Below are 15,883 nucleotides of genomic sequence, written 5' to 3'. Positions count from 1 at the left end.
TCAGGGCGCGCGCAGTAACCTCACTACTACTACTGCTGTACGAGTACTGCTACTTACTGAACGTGTCAAACCCATCTCTTACTTTCTCTCCTCATTCCTATTACCCTTTCCTTCCTTGCTTCGTTCATTTTACCTCTTCTTTGGGCACTCTCTTATCCTTCTTGGTGCTCATCTCTTCTTTGTGTGCAAAATGAAGATAGGTTCCCTTTCTCACAGACATCATTCCCCCAGCTGACCTCTGGGCACGCTTTGATCCTTGTTGGAGGTTTCGGTACACGTCTGAGGCCCCTAACTGTGAGTATCCTCTCAGCTGTCACCTCATGTTTCCCCATGTCAAACAGTGACCATGTGGTATATATCGCTGACTGCGTCAGCTGTCATGGCCCAAACCCTTGGTAGAGTTTTGCAACAAGGTGAGTCCTCGGTTCAAATTTTGAGGTAGTAACGCGCTGATGGGGCATTCCAGGCCATCATGTCAGTTCTTTTTCCCTCACATTCTCACATATCGAGAAATACCTTGAAAGTTTACACCAACACGTTCTCAGCTGACATTCCTCCAGATTGCATCAGATCGAAGCTCTGGTCAAGGTAAGTCGCTTCTGTCAACCGATCCACGTTCAAACCACTAACGACGCCCTCAGGCGGGTGTCAAGGATATCGTGCTGGCAGTCAATTACCGACCCGAAATCATGGTCTCCGTACTGAAGAAGACTGAAGAAGAGCTGGGTATCTCAATCACGTTCTCTGTCGAGACAGAACCTTTAGGAACTGGTGAGGAATATCATCATCTGTTACCCATTCCACGTCGATTCTACGCCCTTAAAATCGTGCATATTGAGTGATGAATGCTAATCATCAGCTGGACCTCTAGCATTAGCACGTGAAATTCTTGGAAAAGACGATTCACCCTTCTTCGTACTCAATGCCGATGTGACCTGCACATACCCATTCGAAGCGTTTAGGGATTTCCACTTAGCGCATGGTTGTGAAGGTTCCATCATGGTGCGGCATATCATCACTCTACAACTGTTGAAAACTTATTAATCAGGTGACTAAAGTCGCTGAGCCTAGCAACTTCGGTGTGGTGGTGACCAAACCCAACTCCACTGTGATCGATCGATTCGTTGAAAAACCCGTAGAGTTTGTGGGGAACAGAGTCAACGCAGGTATATACCTTTTCAACCCTTCGATTCTTGATCGTATAGAGGTGAGTTCAGTTGTTATCTGGACCTTATTTCGACTCATGTATAGTTACGTCCCACTTCTATCGAAAAAGAAATCTTCCCTGCTATCGCTGCCGACCACCAATTGCATTCCTTTGACATGGCGGGTTTCTGGATGGACGTCGGTCAACCCAAAGACTACCTCACGGGTATGTACCGATTGAAATATGCTCATGCACTTGGAATTGCTGACAGTCAGGTACTTGCCTTTACCTCTCCCATCTCACAAGTCAACACTCGCCCCTTTTGGCCGACCCAAAGCAACACAAATGGGTGTATGGAGGAAACGTTCTCGTCGATCCTGTACGTCTCAACCTGTTTCATGACCATCATACCCCTTCCGACGCTCGATTGATAGCTGATCCACAGACGGCCGAAGTCGACCCTTCTTCTGTCATCGGTCCCAACGTCGTTCTCGGTGCCGGAGTGAAGATTGGTAAAGGCGTCAGGCTACAACGATGTGTCGTCCTGTCCAACGCTGTTATAAGGGATCATGCATGGGTCGCTAACTCTATCGTCGGCTGGAACTCGAACGTTGGTCGCTGGGTGAGTCACTTTGACCATACCTGTAATTTCAATTTGGTACACCGAAATTAGCTCACAACACAGACTCGCGTGGAGAACATCACAGTCCTGGGTGATGATGTGACCATCAAAGATGAGCTCTACGTTAACGGCGCTTCCGTGTTGCCGCACAAGAGTGTGAGTGATCTCCTTGTCGACTTTCCTTTTTAGGAATGCCGGATGGATGCAATAGCTGATAACAAGATCTCTACCAGCATCACCGAACCTCGGATCGTCATGTGTAAGCTTGAGCTTTACTTCCATCGTTGACCCTTAAACTGACGTTCAGAGGACAATTTGAATACTCTACAAATTCTCAACCTGGTCAAACAAGCTATAAGCTACTCATATTCGGTAGCCTACCAAGAAACATACTTTGGCCATACAATTTGCCTCAATACCATCGTCTGACATGCATCGGGTCATAGAGCGTGATTTGCATGGCATGTATAGCACAGTTTCTATTCCTCCCTAGATTTCTAACTCGGTCAGTGTGGAGTATGTACTCATACACAAGGTCAGATACGGCGACATGGACATGGCGCCACTATGTACAGTAGATTACGAGTCCTTTACATGTCAAATGACCAGACGAAGAGTTTCAATCGTTTAGGTCACGTAATTTTCGAGACCAGACTGCGACTTTTTGATGGGCCATAACCTTTCACGTCAGCGTCCTTCAGGGCCAACAGCGAGAAGTTTACCTTGCTAGCGTTGAAGCCGATTACTTCAAGTCCTTCTAAAGATGTTGCTCGAGACAAAGCGACGTATGCTGATTTATCAGGAAATTGTATATCGGAATCGTAAAAGACACTGACCTTGACCTTTCTCGAAAACTTTACCTAGGTTCACTTTGACTCGATCCAATGCTATCTATCAGCCATTCACGTTCCATCACCGAAAGTTGAAAACTCACTCTGTCCTTGACTTTTATGTATACTCATCGCCCAAGCTAAGATCAATGGTAATTGAGTCCTACTAGCTTGTACTTCACCATTTGGTAATTCCACTTTGAATTGATCCATTTCTACCAAAACATCCCTCATCCCACCACCAGGAACTTTAAATTGTACCACTGGATTTGGCGCTCCTGCAATTTTACTCTCTACGAGTTTCCTAGTTTTCTCCAACTTTTCTCGTATGGTTTCGTCCATATCATCACCATCTGGTCCATCTGGTAACCATCTCCCTGCTGTATCTGTGAAATAAAGTTGTTTATGACAAAAACCAATGACTTTACCCATACTGCCATTGACTAATGTTTCATCCATATTTTTAATCAACATGACTTGAGCGTCAACTCGAAGGGAAAGTTGTTCCACGGCTAGGAAATTGGATAAGACTTTTTGTCGTTGAATTGGGTCGGTAATTGTTCCAGTGTCGGAAGCGGCATAGGTGTATCCGTCAGTTAGAAGAGCCTCTAGACGATGTGCGTTGGATCTATCGACATCTTCTCGACGAGGAAAGAGTTCAGTAGGTTCGATACCGTCGTCGTATTTTACTTGTCTGGAGAGGGATTGGAAAGCTTTGATGGATTCAGGTGTGAGACGACCAAACCGCATTTCGTTAAGCATGTCAACGAAGCCTAAAGGTGTCAGTTTATTCTCTTCTAGGTATGTTGCACCTTGCCACGGGCTAAGCTGACAAGGCGAAAGTTTGAAGAAAGCGATCATGTGAAGTGAGACAGGATGGTCAAGGAAGGAGTGAAGGGATACAAGGTATAACAACTCACGTTGATCTTTCTGTCTAAACACTTTGGTCAGGTTCACAGACATGCTAATGGTCTCATCCCAAGTGACAGCTTCGAAACAAAACTTTGGTTGTTGGTTGTTCTTCGTCACTGGGGGTAATTGGAAGAAATCGCCAGTTACAATAATCTGTATTCCTCCCCAAGGTTTTTGATTCTTCCGTATCATTTGACCCAATTTACAAAACCTGTCAAATAAATCACCGTCCACCATCGAGACTGAGAATTAGCATTTTGACCGGACCAATCATTTGTTCAGCTTGACTGACTTTCATCCACGATCAACACTTTCGTCCGTTGCCATCTAGCTGCAGCCTTTTTATTCATTCGTAATTTCTGTAAAAGAACATCAGGCTTGTCAACAGCAAGCCCGACCCCACCGAAAGAGTGAAGAGTGACGCCTCCGATGTTACAAGCTGCTATACCGGTGGATGCTGCGATAGCCACGGCGTCTGGGGTGGTGACGTATTTTTTGCGAAGAGATTTGATTATCTCGCGGAGAAGGACGGACTTCCCAGTACCTTATTGTCAGCTGGAGTTCATATATAATCAGCTACCAGTCTATGGAGGTTCTGATAGGAGAAGGGGAAATGGAGTGATCATAGAATATAAGATGATTGCCTACCAGCACTTCCAGTGAAAAAGATGTTCTTCCCTTCCGCCACTACCAAACTGAGCACTTTCTGCTGTTCCGTGCTCAACACTATCTTCTGTCTGATATCCATCACTCCTCCAGATTTCGTTGATTTATTTGAATTTGATCTTGCGCTATTTCTAGAATTCGGTCTTTGCAACATCGCCTTCTTCGTCGTCCTTGCTATCAGCCCCACACGGTCAACTAATCGTCTACTCACGATTGGTCTTCTTCCCATGGCATAGCCCTCTTCTTCAGATCTGATCCCAGAGATGACACTGATGATCCATTGAGAAGAGAAGGTCTTGATGATGACGCAGATGGTAAAGAAGGTAATTGTTGAACAGGCGGTTCTTTCAATAACGATTTGGAAGACGTTGATCCTGAAGGTGGAGAAGTGTTGGGACTCATGGCGGCCAATATAGCCTTTCTTCGTCTATCGGCCGCAGACTCTACTGTCACCGTTGAAGGCATCTTAGGTTTGTCTCTGAGACTATGAGCACTATGCCTCTGCGTATATAGGGAGAATCTGCGAAGAGAAGAGAAGGACTCACTGAGGACTGTCAGTCCATTGAAATTCCACAGGTGAAGCTTTCAGACTACTGGCGGCAGGTTCAGGCTCGGACCAGTCACGTTTGAGACTGTTCACTCGTGAGAATGACCTTGATTGATTTTCGGCCCCTGCTGAGGCTGACGAAGTGGAGAATAGAGATGGCATGGTTGGGGGGGAGAGGGGTGGATGTTGTGGGGGTGAAAGTAAGGTGACGCGACTGACTTTGAGCTCGAACCTCTTTTCGTCGGATTACCTATGATTACGTAAGACTCTGCAGAGCGCATCAATTTTATTTTTTCCACGTCGTCCTCCACTGCACTGGCGGTAGATAGTGACTGGATAGAGTCAAAGGGCAAGGAATCTGAGCATCCACATCATGGCACCCGATAAGAAAATACAAAATGCTATGAAAAGGTCGGATGTTCATCGTAAGAGCAAGAGGGAAAAGGAACAGGCCAAGCTCAAGCGAAGGTTGGAGGTGAGAAGTTTTCCAGAGTCGAAGCTCATGACGCTGACAACGTCCAGATCAAGAAAGCTGAGAAGGGTAAAGACGGAGAGGAGCTGAGAAAGGTCAGTAGTACGATACTCAGAGAATACATGGCTCATAATGTAGCAACGACTAGCTACCAATATCCCAAACACCCTCGACAATACAAGAATATTCGATTCGAGTTCTTACCTCACAACCGATCCCAAAATTTTACAAGCGGCCGCTGAGAAAGCTGCAGCTGCTTCTCGATCCATCAATGGTCCTTCTCCTGATGCGACAGATGATGAAGATGAGGACCGAGAGTCAGAAGCTGGTCCCTCCACGGTTCCAGCTTCTGTCCCAGCTCATGAAGATGGTGGAGATGTACCAGATGAGGATGAGGAAATGTCTGAGGAGGCAAAGGCAGATGAGGAAGAGGAAGGTCAACAACGTACAGAGCCTGTATATGGACCTCCGCCAAAAATCTTGATCACCACCTCCCCCTCTCCCGGAAAATCCACTTATCGGTTCTGCGACGATCTCAAGAATGTTTTCCCAGGTGGGGAATTCTTCAAACGACCAAAAGGCAAAGGCTTCGAACTTGGCCGTGTGGCGAGATGGGGTATCAAGAGAGACTTCGTGGCGGTCATCATCGTCAATGAAGATCACAAAGAACCTAGTGAGCTTTGTACACGTCAAGGAGGTTATGCTTATGACAGATGCCATCACTCTCATCAAACTGCCCGAAGGCCCAACAGCTTACTTCAGGCTTACAAGTATTCAACTTGGTTCAGAGATCTACGTAAGACATTTTCACAGGTCTTGCTCGTCAAGCTGACCCATAGGGACATGCCAAACCTTCCCCTCATTCCCGTGAGTCATCTCGTTAAGCGAATAGATTTACAGTTGAACATTCAGCCGAGCTCATCTTGAACAACTTCACTACCCTTCTGGGCAATTCCGTAGGTCGGCTATTCGGCTCTCTCTTCCCTCCACTTCCGCAATTTAGAGGACGTCAAGTTGTCACTCTTCATAATCAACGAGACTTCCTTTTCTTCCGTCGACATCGTTATATGTTTTCCTCACCCACTCGTGCCCGATTGCAAGAGATTGGACCTCGCTTCACACTCAAGTTACGATGGCTACGCAAAGGTCTCCCGGCAGTTACGGCTGCGGACGGTAGAGTGCCCGGTGGAGGAGATGCCGAGGAAGAGGAGATCTCGAGACAAGAAAAGATGGATGAGGATGAAGCAGCTGCGGAAATGGGAAAGGAATCCACGGAGGTAAAGGGAAAGCCTGTCATACCGTCCCTGGACGAGGAACAGGAATACGAATGGAAATGGAAGGTGAGTCATCTCATGGCATCGCCGAGTATGCAGGAATCAGGCTAATCATTTCAGCCGAAAATGGAGGTATCCAGAAGAACTTTCTTCTTGTGAACATATTATCCCACGCTCGTAAGCCATGTACGCGCGCAACCATGTTCGGGAGCATTATCATTGTGACTGACGCCATCGCGACTCACCTAGCCACAGGTCAGCTGGACATGGCATGAAGAACCCAGAGCACATGCAAAGATGTCTAGAACAACTGACGTTGACATCTCATAAGGTCCGGCCGTCCCACCGACGCCGTCCCTGCGACTCCACGGCTCTTGGAAGGCGTTGCTTGTCCAAAGTCAAAACATTGGAATCTCACTGGGCCATCGTCATGTTGCTCAGTCGCAACGTACGCAATGGAAATCGCCAAGAGATCCTGGTATCACATGATTCGAGGGTGGTCGCGATCAGGCCAGGGGCGTCAGCTCGGCCCTCTATCCTTTGATTTCGGCTGCTGGTTCTGACGACCAAAGGAATGCATCAATCGTAAAGGCAGGTCGAAGGCAAAGTAACGATTAGCGATGCCCGACATCTCCTTTTTATGCTTCTCCTCCCTTCCACGTCATTTTATCGTTTGTCACAAGCATCAAGCAGTCACCCACTTTTCATATATATACCTCGCACAAGTAGTCGGTTCTCATCGGTGGGTATCCTTTTTAAACCCTTCTGATGGTGTGATCCAGGTATCAGGTGTTGATGATCGCCTGGTGTTCTGCTTCTAATCTCACACAGATCGTCCAACTCACATCGTCCCTCGCAATATCTCGTCGCCACCATGCCCTTATTCAAAGAAACCAATAAACCCTTACCTTCACCTCCTGTCCCACCTCATGATCTACAATCCTCGCCACCTCCCCCCTCCGATGAAATTTCTCCTGCATCGCCGGGTTCAAGCTCGGGTTTCCGCAAACGCGCCTCTTCCTTCGTAGGTAAACCCGACAAGGTTGACTCCGATGACAAGTCTATCGCCTCAAACAAAATCAAGGACTTCATCAAGTCCCTCGGGCCAAAGAAGGGAAGCTCGGATTCACTAGCATCGGCAAGCGGCTCGTCATCTACTGAAAAGGCACCTTCTATCACTTCTACCATCGATACCGGTACTCACGGATTGATTCCCGGCGGAGGTGTCATATCCAAGAGACCGAGCAACTTGTCCACGGCTACATTCCCTCCGGCAAATCCCAAACCGAAATCACCTCCCTTCAAATCACCACCCCTCTCACCTCCCCCCAAACCCTCCTCGGCGCCTCCTCCTCCTTACACATCTATCCCAAATTCGCCTGCTTCTTTGGGCAAAGTACCAATCTTACCAAAGAGACCCGAGAATGGTGCTCCTGGGACAGTGTCATCTGCTCCAGCACAATATAAACCTCCCCCACCACCCTCCGTTCCTCCAGTCCCTCGCGCGACAGACGAAGCGTTCCATAATCAAGTTGTCAGTGCTCAAAAGCAGGTGGACAGACTTAACATGGTGTACACAGCTTTGACAGCACTGGCCACTGGTCTGTCACTGGGTGCAGGGTGGTTGCCTGGTGTTGCAGAGGGGACTATGTTGGTGGCGGAGATGCTGGCGCAGGCCAAGGAGACAAGCATGCATAAAGTCGCTGCTTTGCGTTTGGTGAGTATCGCAGTTCATCTTCTTGACCTCATTCTGACACAAGGTCGAGCGAAGTGCCACTATACTCGCCGGGGTCCAACAGGGTATTGTCGATAATAAAGGCCAAGTTTCACCAATCACGAAGAGCAACATTGAACGTCTCCTCAAGTAAGTAACGTCTACAATATCCATCTTAGCTGACTTCCAGACATTTACAAGACATCGCATATCTCCTTACCAAACTGGCCAGCAGATCTTTTCTAAAATTGTACCTCAGTGCAAAGGACACCGCTCAGCAGATCGAGCAGCTTAATGAGGATTTGGAGGATTATGTCAATGTGTTTCATGTGCGTCTGAATCTTCTTCTTCTTTCAAGCTGAATTGACTCATAGTTGCAAACTGAGATCTCCACTGCAGCATGGCAAGAACAGTCTCGAGCCGATCATGAGAGAGACATGGCAACTTTGATCGAGAAGCTGGATATGGCCAGTCAATCGGATCAAGCAATGTTGGCGGCATTGCAGATGAAGACGGAAGAACAGCAAGAAGCCATCAAGACGTTGCAAAGAACTCTGGATGCGCTTCTTTCGCTCCAGAAAAGAGAATTTGATGAACACCATCCCGGATCACCACTACCTTCCCCAGAACTGCGACACGATAAAGCATCTGACGGCTTCCAATTAGATTCCGCGGCCATTTCGCAGACTCAGGTGACGAAAGGGATGATCAAGACCACAAGGGCCAATGTGGAGGATGTGAAGATCACTTCAGATCGGCAATATGCAGCTCCGAACCTTGTCAGGGGGAGTAGAGTCGCTTCTCCGGCTTTGTCGATAGCCACGACTGTGATGACCACGGCATCGGAAAGTCATCGAGATTTCTGTGAGAAAGCTTTGGACGTGAGTATCTCACGAGGATCTGGAGACTGGCTGAACTGTAGGTCTTACGACGTCATAGTACAAGTAACGATGTCACTGTTCCAGATGTAAGTGGATTCTCACAATATGAGTCGCGTGGCTGACAATCGAAGTGGACGATAACGAGCCTGGAGGTCACACATGAGGAGCGCATCGCGTGAGTGGGAGTCATCATGATATTCAACGTGGACCGACGCTGAGAACAGATCTGGTCCTTTTGCCGTCATATGGAGAGGCAGGTGGCAAGGTCGTACAGTAGCCATCAAAGAACTCAACGAACATGCCGATAGAGATGTGAGCGACAGCGTATGTTGCGTCGCCCGGACTAACCATATCAGCTATTCATCAAGGAGGTTGACGTATGGAGAAGACTGAGGAGTACCTTCATCCTCGACTTCCTCGGTGCATCCAGTACGACCGGACCTGCACCTTGGTTCCTAGTCAGCCCATTTAGTGAGCTCTTGTCTTTCGAAAATTACTTCGTTGACCTGTGACAGTGAAGAACGGCAACGTCCTCCAATATCTACGTACCGACTTGGGAAAGCAAGCGAACAAGCTCGCTTTGATCCATCAGATTTCGCAGGGGTTAGAATATCTGCACTCTCGATATATCCTTCACGGGGACGTGAAGGTGAGTGATCTCTTGTGGGACAACATTGTTCATGTGCTTATCGACAGGCTTCAAACGTTCTTATCGGTGATGATGGTCAAGCACTCCTGTGCGACTTTGGTCTTAGTCGACTGAAGATGGATATGAGCACAAAGTCTCAGAGAGATTCGACCAAACCCGCCCTTCCTGTGGCCGGGACGATGCGGTGGCAGAGTCCTGAACGACTTGCTGGTGGTCAAGTGACATGGCAATGTGACGTATATTCCTTCGGTATGGCGATATACGAGGTATGTCCTTGATCATTGATCATTTGTTGTCTGAGCTGATAGTTACTATAGATCGCCACAAATGGTCAAATTCCATATGGATATGTGGATGACTTGTATGTTAGAAAAGACATTCAGAGTGAGAGGTCTCAGTACATTGTGATCCCCCAAGAACTGACAGAGTAGAGGGAAAGCGACCGCCTCGACCTGCTGGTCTGACGGATGGGCTTTGGGCGCTCATGAACCTTTGTTGGGCTCAAGAACCCGATAAACGTCCAAGCTTCGTGATGATCAGTCAAGAACTCTCAAAGATGTATTCAATTCCTAAGGAACAAGAACGTAAGGATACCGTAGCCACCGGTAAGTACTTGCTATCATTTGTAGTAGTCATTTGAACTGACGATCAGTAACCAGTCAATCAAGTGAAGAATCTTTTGTCACGGCTAGTGAAGGTGTAGTACCAGAAGAACAAATGCTCGTTTGGTCATCCGTTCCCTCGCCTGCCACTGATGAGCAGAGCTATCTCCCCAGAATCAATGACACAACCTCTGTTAGAAGTCGAAGAACAAGGATCTTCTTCCTCGGGATCGATCCATTCCACAGCGCCTCAATTGGAGAACCAACTATCGTTTGATTCCACTCGTATAGAAAGACATTATAGACATTATCTTCAACATAACTTTGATGATCGATTAACATTACCTTTGTGGTTTCCTTCCGTGGTCACTTTAGGTAGTGTCGGATATGTTTTTCATGGACAATTCATCAAGTTATTAGATGCCAATAGACCTCCACTTGATACTCAAGATTTACCTCCGCAAGTTTCTTTAAGCACATTTTCCGCTCTGCAGACTATCAAATCACCTGTCAACGTACGTAATGTAGCTGAGAAAGGATTGGATTTAGTGACTTCTTTCATCACTTCTTCAGGTCGTTCAACACAGTATGTCAAATTATCAGATTGAAAATGATCAGAGCTGATGATAAAAAAGATGTGCCATCAGTAGAAGGATATCAATCAACTTGAAACCTGGAATGAAGCAGGCGTCTTTGATCATTGACGATGGACAATTTGAGATTTATACGTCCTTGGCGGAGGCGAGAGCATATTTGAAAAACAATATTGATTGGATAATGAGTCATTATGGAGGAGTACATCCGATCAATAAAGAAGATGTTATCATAGTATGTTTTTTGTCGACGCTTTTTTTCTATCTTCTCCTCTCCCTATCAACGATTATTGATCTATCAAACCGGTCACTCATTGTGTTATCGAATGAGTCTTGAGTGAAAAGATAGAGAATAGGACTAACAAATAGGTAGTAGGAACTCTGTCAGCTCGTAATTACACAACCCTCGTTTCTAACTTTGCACCACGTACAACCCTCACATTCAACGTTCACGCAACTAGACCTCAAGGAGAACCATGGGGAACATGGACGGTAAATCGTGATGCTCCTGCTTCTTTTTCAAAATCTTCCAAGTCATTGCAAGATAATCCACAACGAGGTTCGACCAAGAACGTATCATCGAAGAGAATGTCGACGGATGATCATGATATCAAGTTTGCTTGTAGGGTTAGTAAAGTTGGACTTCCAAATGAACCAATGTGAGTTTTATCTTTCTTCTTACTACTTCATCTCTTCGAATCACTCGTGATCACCTTAACACTGGTCTGCGTCTAGTTAGAGTGACTCGTACTTCATGCTGAAGTTGTATGAGACGCGGTGATAGTGCGATGGATGGTGTTTGATGGGTGGATTCAGAGTTGTAGCTGATTTCAGGGACACTGTGTTACTTGCCAAACTTCGATTCCCACCTGGTGGTGGAGATCCCGCTTTGTATCCATAAACAAACCTGTCAATACATGAAATGCTTCAAAGATATACAATGCATAGGATATGGACTTATGGGTGTGGTACATTTTCTTATGCACCGGCTCTACTGGCAGGGAAGATTTAACCTTGAGGCTGGAATTAGTATGGTTCAGCAAGTCATTATGCATTTACTGGAAGTTGAAACGACAAGACTCTTCGTTGAAATCTATATATAGCTCAGTCAAGCTTCAGATCTTAATCTTTGATCTGTCCTCCCCTCTTAGTTTCCATAGGCCATCATAGGCCATAGGAATATGGGCAGACAGACGGACAATTACTTTCCAAAAGTGCCACTTGCTAGCATCCTACACCGAATCGCCACTATCCAACCTGTCACTCGCCCGCTTCCCCTGCCCCCTGCCTCCTGCGGTCCTGCTTCCATCCCCATCTATAATCCGCATCGCGAGTCATTCACTGTATCATACATCGCTACTCTACATTCTCATCTTTCAAATACTTCCTTCAGGGCTTCAAAAAACATTTCTATTTGGACCTATCTTTTACACTCTTAGACGAACAATCACAAAAGTCGGAGTTATAAAATCACCATGTCCGACGTTCGTCTTTCCCCATAAACGTCACATCACTAAATAGCTGATATACAGATGACATACGTTCAATCTTTGTTACCTCGTATAAGACATATTCTTTCTTCTTCAGATCTTTCCACAGTGTGAGTAATTCCCCTCTAACTGTTTTCCCCGATCTTTAGAATGTTGGACGGAGTGATCTTCCTGTCAAAGGGGAATATTGATTGATTCCGGATTACAGGGAATTTAAACTGATTAACATAGATCGGCTAAAGCTGTGAGGAAAGAACTTATTAGACAAGGAGAAGATGAGAGAAAGATTAAAGCTTCACGTGAAGAGCTTGATGAGCAGGTAAGTTTTATCAGATCTTTCAATCACAACCACCTTTTGAGAAACACTCGAGTGTCACTTGAGTGTTCAATCGTCCCGGTCTGGTGGTCTTCTGATCCTGAAGTATGATCAGTGCTGAAGAACACTGTATGTTGGGAAATCGTATAGTTATGGGAATTGGTTTCGTTCATGACGGATCTGCGAGACCCAGTTGAGACACGAGTTCATCCCAGATCGGAGAAATATACGAACAATTAATCTCTCCACCTGACGATACCTCATCCGAAGATATCCCTCTCAATTCTACTTCTACCCCTACAATCCCATTATCTTCACAACCCGAACCTTTAAGTCGGAAAATCAAAAAAGAAGAACCACCCTCTCCTGAGCGTAAACCTAAAATAGAACGCGAACCTGTCATGGCTTCAGGAAGTAGAGAGACGGACGAACAGATGGCTATGCGATTACAGAGGGAGTTCGATATGGCCGCTGGGGGTAGGGCAAGACCAAGTAGGAGCACTGCTACTCCAGCGAGGAAGAAAAAGACCATAAAGAGGAAATCGAGAGCGAGGGTGGGATCGGGAGATGAGGGAGAGGAGAGGGGTAAGAAGAGAAGAAATAAGAATAGTGTATTTAATAAGGAGATGATTTTGAGGTGAGTGAAATTTCATGTTTTGTTCCGCTTGAGTTGCCTTCATCCTTCCACTATGTGTTCTCTTTTGTTGTCAGACGAGATATGTTCATTATCGTTCATTTTGTTTGTTTTTTCGCCGAAGAGTCGTTGGTAATGAACTCTTCAGAATCTAACTTGAATTGGCATGGATGATAATGTGATGAGATGAAGAGAGTGAAGGAAAATACTCATGTCAGCGACTCGCTAGCAGCATTCATCGGTGAACCTAGTCTCTCCCGACCCCAAACAGTCAAACGGATATGGGATTATGTCAAAGAAAACGATCTTCAAGATCAAGGTGATAAGCGTTATATATTATGTGACGATCGTCTAAAATCGGTCTTTCATACGGATCGTTTACACATGTTTACGTGAGTTTATCAATCACTTTTACTCCTATTTCCCTGACTCATCTTCTCTGTCATATATCGAGCTCATGGATCAGAATGAACAAGTTGTTAGTACCACACTTTCGCGATTCGGATGATATCATTTACAAGACCGAACCTCGACCTCCTTCACCCGATGTCAAACCGAAAGTGGAGACATCGGAACAAAAACCTAAGATCGAGTCTAGTCAAGTGGATGAGAGTGAGGAGGAATATGATTCGGAGGACGCTTATTTATATTCGTGATCGTCAAAAATAAAACGAGAGATTGACGAATGAAGGTATGGGGATCTGGGGGATGTACTTTCAATTGGGTGATAATGCATTGCGTTGTATGGGTTTTTCTAATGTCCAACTCCCTTCTCTTCCCTGCTCTCCATCGATGGCTTCTTACCTCTTTCTCTCACTGTATTGCCGTCCGTCCCCCAAGCTCTCTCCTGCCCAATCATCGATAGAAATCCGTCAATCCCTCCGTATCATGCTTCCCGCTGCGTTTCCCCATAGATAAATAGAGCATTTGGTCCCCATCCCTGTCCCTCCATTCTTCTGATACATCTCCTGATCCTCCTCCTATTCTCTCTACTTCGGTGCATCTATCATCCATCCCACACTCCCAAATACCTATTAGCGTGTGGGAAATCACCCTCTACCCCCAACCCCAACCCCAACCTATTTCTTCTTCTTACCCGGTTGTGCACCCGCTTTCTCCGACACTTGCTCCGGTACTACCCCCTCTGACATCCATTCCATATCCTCTAATCCATATCCACCAACTCCTTCCCCCTTTTCACCATTCTCATCCATAGAAACTTCCTTCCCGAACCTTTTATTAAACCTCCCTAATCTCGTATCCTCACCACCGTCAGATCCCCTGACATCGCTCCCAGGAGCCCAGAGAGGGTTGTTCGTCACATCCCTAGTCAATCTTACAGTCGAAGGAGAAGGGGCGGTGGTATATGATGTAAACGTAGATCCGTCCGATAAGATGATTCGTTGTGGATAAATGGCCGGCATGGGGGGAGGGATGGAAGGTGGGGGACGGAGATGAGTTTTGGATGGCCAGAGAGAGTAAGATACGTGTCGTGGTTTTGAAAGTGAATACGAAGGAGGAAGAAATGGAGTACTTGGGATTCGGAGGAGAAGGAATGGGGTACGTAGATGGAGAGTAGGGGACATGTTGGGTTGTTCGACTTTTGCTATGAAGTACTCGCTAAATTTGAGTTTGTCCATCCCAGAAGTCTAGAAGTGAGGGTTGGGGGAGGGAAGTTTTGGTCACCGTGGGAAAGTTGCACTTGCACCCAATGTGCTCGTAGAGTCACTAGCAAAGGGATAAGGGATAATGGAGTCCCAAGGGGTACACTCTCATGCAAGGTTAGTGCGAGAGAGAGCTCTCAGACGAGGATAGGCAGTGGTCACAATCAGACAGAAAGTGACAAATGCATCGTTCGGCTTCGCTGACAACAAAGACCCAAATGTATGAATGCATCATCATCCTTATCATCATATAAAATGTCCCACCATACCGTTCACCCGAAAACCACACAGTCTCCCGCGTTGATCTCCCTTTGCCGACTAAAACAAAGTGGTAGACCTGGCACAGTGGGAAAGAAGTAAATCTAGCCCCTCTTTCCCCGTCCGAGCGCTAACGGATTGAGCGTCGGACGTGAATAAAGGGGCTTGGCGTATTGTTTGTGAACTTTGGCGGAGGGTTTCTTGAGAGTAAAGAAGTAGTGCGCGTCATAAATCAGCGATAAGAATGAGAAGTATGGGGAAGAGGAGGAGCCTCGTGTTGAACTGCGGTCAGTTGGATCAAATATATACGAGTGAGATGGGTCAACGCGGCTAGTGAATGGGACATGGGATATCATCGTAGGAGCGTCACTTGTTCTTTTGACGGATAAAATGTCGAGTAGCATATGATTCGTAGACCCGGATGGTATGTAGGTGCCAGGCTAATAGACCCATGCAGCATGCAGCATGGCGATATGATGAACAAGAACAAGTGGTGGAAGGATGATGAGAGAGTTTCGACTTTTTGGGGGTTGATTGTGAAAGGTTGAAATTGCCACGTGGGATGACGTCTTGGCGTATTTGGACAACCGGCAGTCGCCAGCTCGGTGCGGT

The 15,883-nt window shown here is 46.4% G+C and overlaps 5 protein-coding genes across 5 annotated transcripts; 4 read left to right on the top strand and 1 right to left on the bottom strand.

Annotated features, from left to right (window-relative positions):
- Positions 1–103: 103 nt before the first annotated feature.
- On the top strand, positions 104–2,217 carry TREMEDRAFT_38768 (uncharacterized protein). The gene is made up of 14 exons (XM_007003894.1): positions 104–196; positions 247–294; positions 375–413; positions 467–474; positions 561–588; positions 642–771; positions 860–1,002; positions 1,049–1,207; positions 1,252–1,372; positions 1,423–1,526; positions 1,593–1,769; positions 1,833–1,925; positions 1,992–2,028; positions 2,077–2,217. Coding segments are annotated over exons 1-14 (1,095 nt in total). The 5' UTR covers positions 104–190; the 3' UTR covers positions 2,079–2,217.
- Positions 2,218–5,097: 2,880 nt separating this feature from the next.
- Positions 5,098–6,629, top strand: TREMEDRAFT_30267 (uncharacterized protein; the record flags this gene model as incomplete). Its single annotated transcript, XM_007003853.1, has 7 exons — positions 5,098–5,199; positions 5,247–5,291; positions 5,335–5,869; positions 5,910–5,992; positions 6,036–6,063; positions 6,109–6,536; positions 6,591–6,629. The coding sequence occupies 7 exons, from the start codon at positions 5,098–5,100 to the stop codon at positions 6,627–6,629; spliced, it is 1,260 nt and encodes a 419-aa protein (XP_007003915.1).
- Positions 6,630–9,196: 2,567 nt separating this feature from the next.
- On the top strand, positions 9,197–10,145 carry TREMEDRAFT_29882 (uncharacterized protein; the record flags this gene model as incomplete). Its single annotated transcript, XM_007003807.1, has 6 exons — positions 9,197–9,240; positions 9,290–9,377; positions 9,422–9,536; positions 9,581–9,714; positions 9,762–9,980; positions 10,032–10,145. Coding segments are annotated over 6 exons (714 nt in total), but the record flags the coding sequence as incomplete, so codon positions are not given.
- A 2,088-nt stretch (positions 10,146–12,233) lies between these two features.
- On the top strand, positions 12,234–14,098 carry TREMEDRAFT_38764 (uncharacterized protein). Its single transcript, XM_007003893.1, has 6 exons — positions 12,234–12,393; positions 12,442–12,509; positions 12,631–12,718; positions 12,931–13,352; positions 13,568–13,741; positions 13,816–14,098. Exons 1-6 carry the CDS (start codon positions 12,385–12,387, stop codon positions 14,003–14,005), a joined length of 951 nt encoding a protein of 316 aa, XP_007003955.1. The 5' UTR covers positions 12,234–12,384; the 3' UTR covers positions 14,006–14,098.
- Positions 14,099–14,428: 330 nt separating this feature from the next.
- On the bottom strand, positions 14,429–14,935 carry TREMEDRAFT_30284 (uncharacterized protein; the record flags this gene model as incomplete). Its single annotated transcript, XM_007003858.1, has 1 exon — positions 14,429–14,935. One exon carries the CDS (start codon positions 14,933–14,935, stop codon positions 14,429–14,431), a length of 507 nt encoding a protein of 168 aa, XP_007003920.1.
- Positions 14,936–15,883: the final 948 nt, after the last annotated feature.

The sequence above is a fragment of the Tremella mesenterica genome (assembly GCF_000271645.1).
Source record: "Tremella mesenterica DSM 1558 unplaced genomic scaffold TREMEscaffold_4, whole genome shotgun sequence".
In the NCBI taxonomy this organism is placed as follows: Eukaryota; Fungi; Basidiomycota; class Tremellomycetes; order Tremellales; family Tremellaceae; genus Tremella; species Tremella mesenterica.
This window is presented reverse-complemented; position numbering and strand designations above follow the sequence as displayed.

What these genes read in the sequence shown, in the direction of transcription:
- TREMEDRAFT_38768 (XM_007003894.1), top strand. An exon ending in CGATTCTTGATCGTATAGAG is followed by an intron (nt 1,208 to 1,251) that starts GTGAGTTCAGTT and finishes ACTCATGTATAG; the next exon opens with TTACGTCCCACTTCTATCGA. An exon ending in ACTCGAACGTTGGTCGCTGG is followed by an intron (nt 1,770 to 1,832) that starts GTGAGTCACTTT and finishes CTCACAACACAG; the next exon opens with ACTCGCGTGGAGAACATCAC.
- TREMEDRAFT_38764 (XM_007003893.1), top strand. An exon ending in TCTTCAGATCTTTCCACAGT is followed by an intron (nt 12,510 to 12,630) that starts GTGAGTAATTCC and finishes TGATTAACATAG; the next exon opens with ATCGGCTAAAGCTGTGAGGA. An exon ending in AATAAGGAGATGATTTTGAG is followed by an intron (nt 13,353 to 13,567) that starts GTGAGTGAAATT and finishes TACTCATGTCAG; the next exon opens with CGACTCGCTAGCAGCATTCA.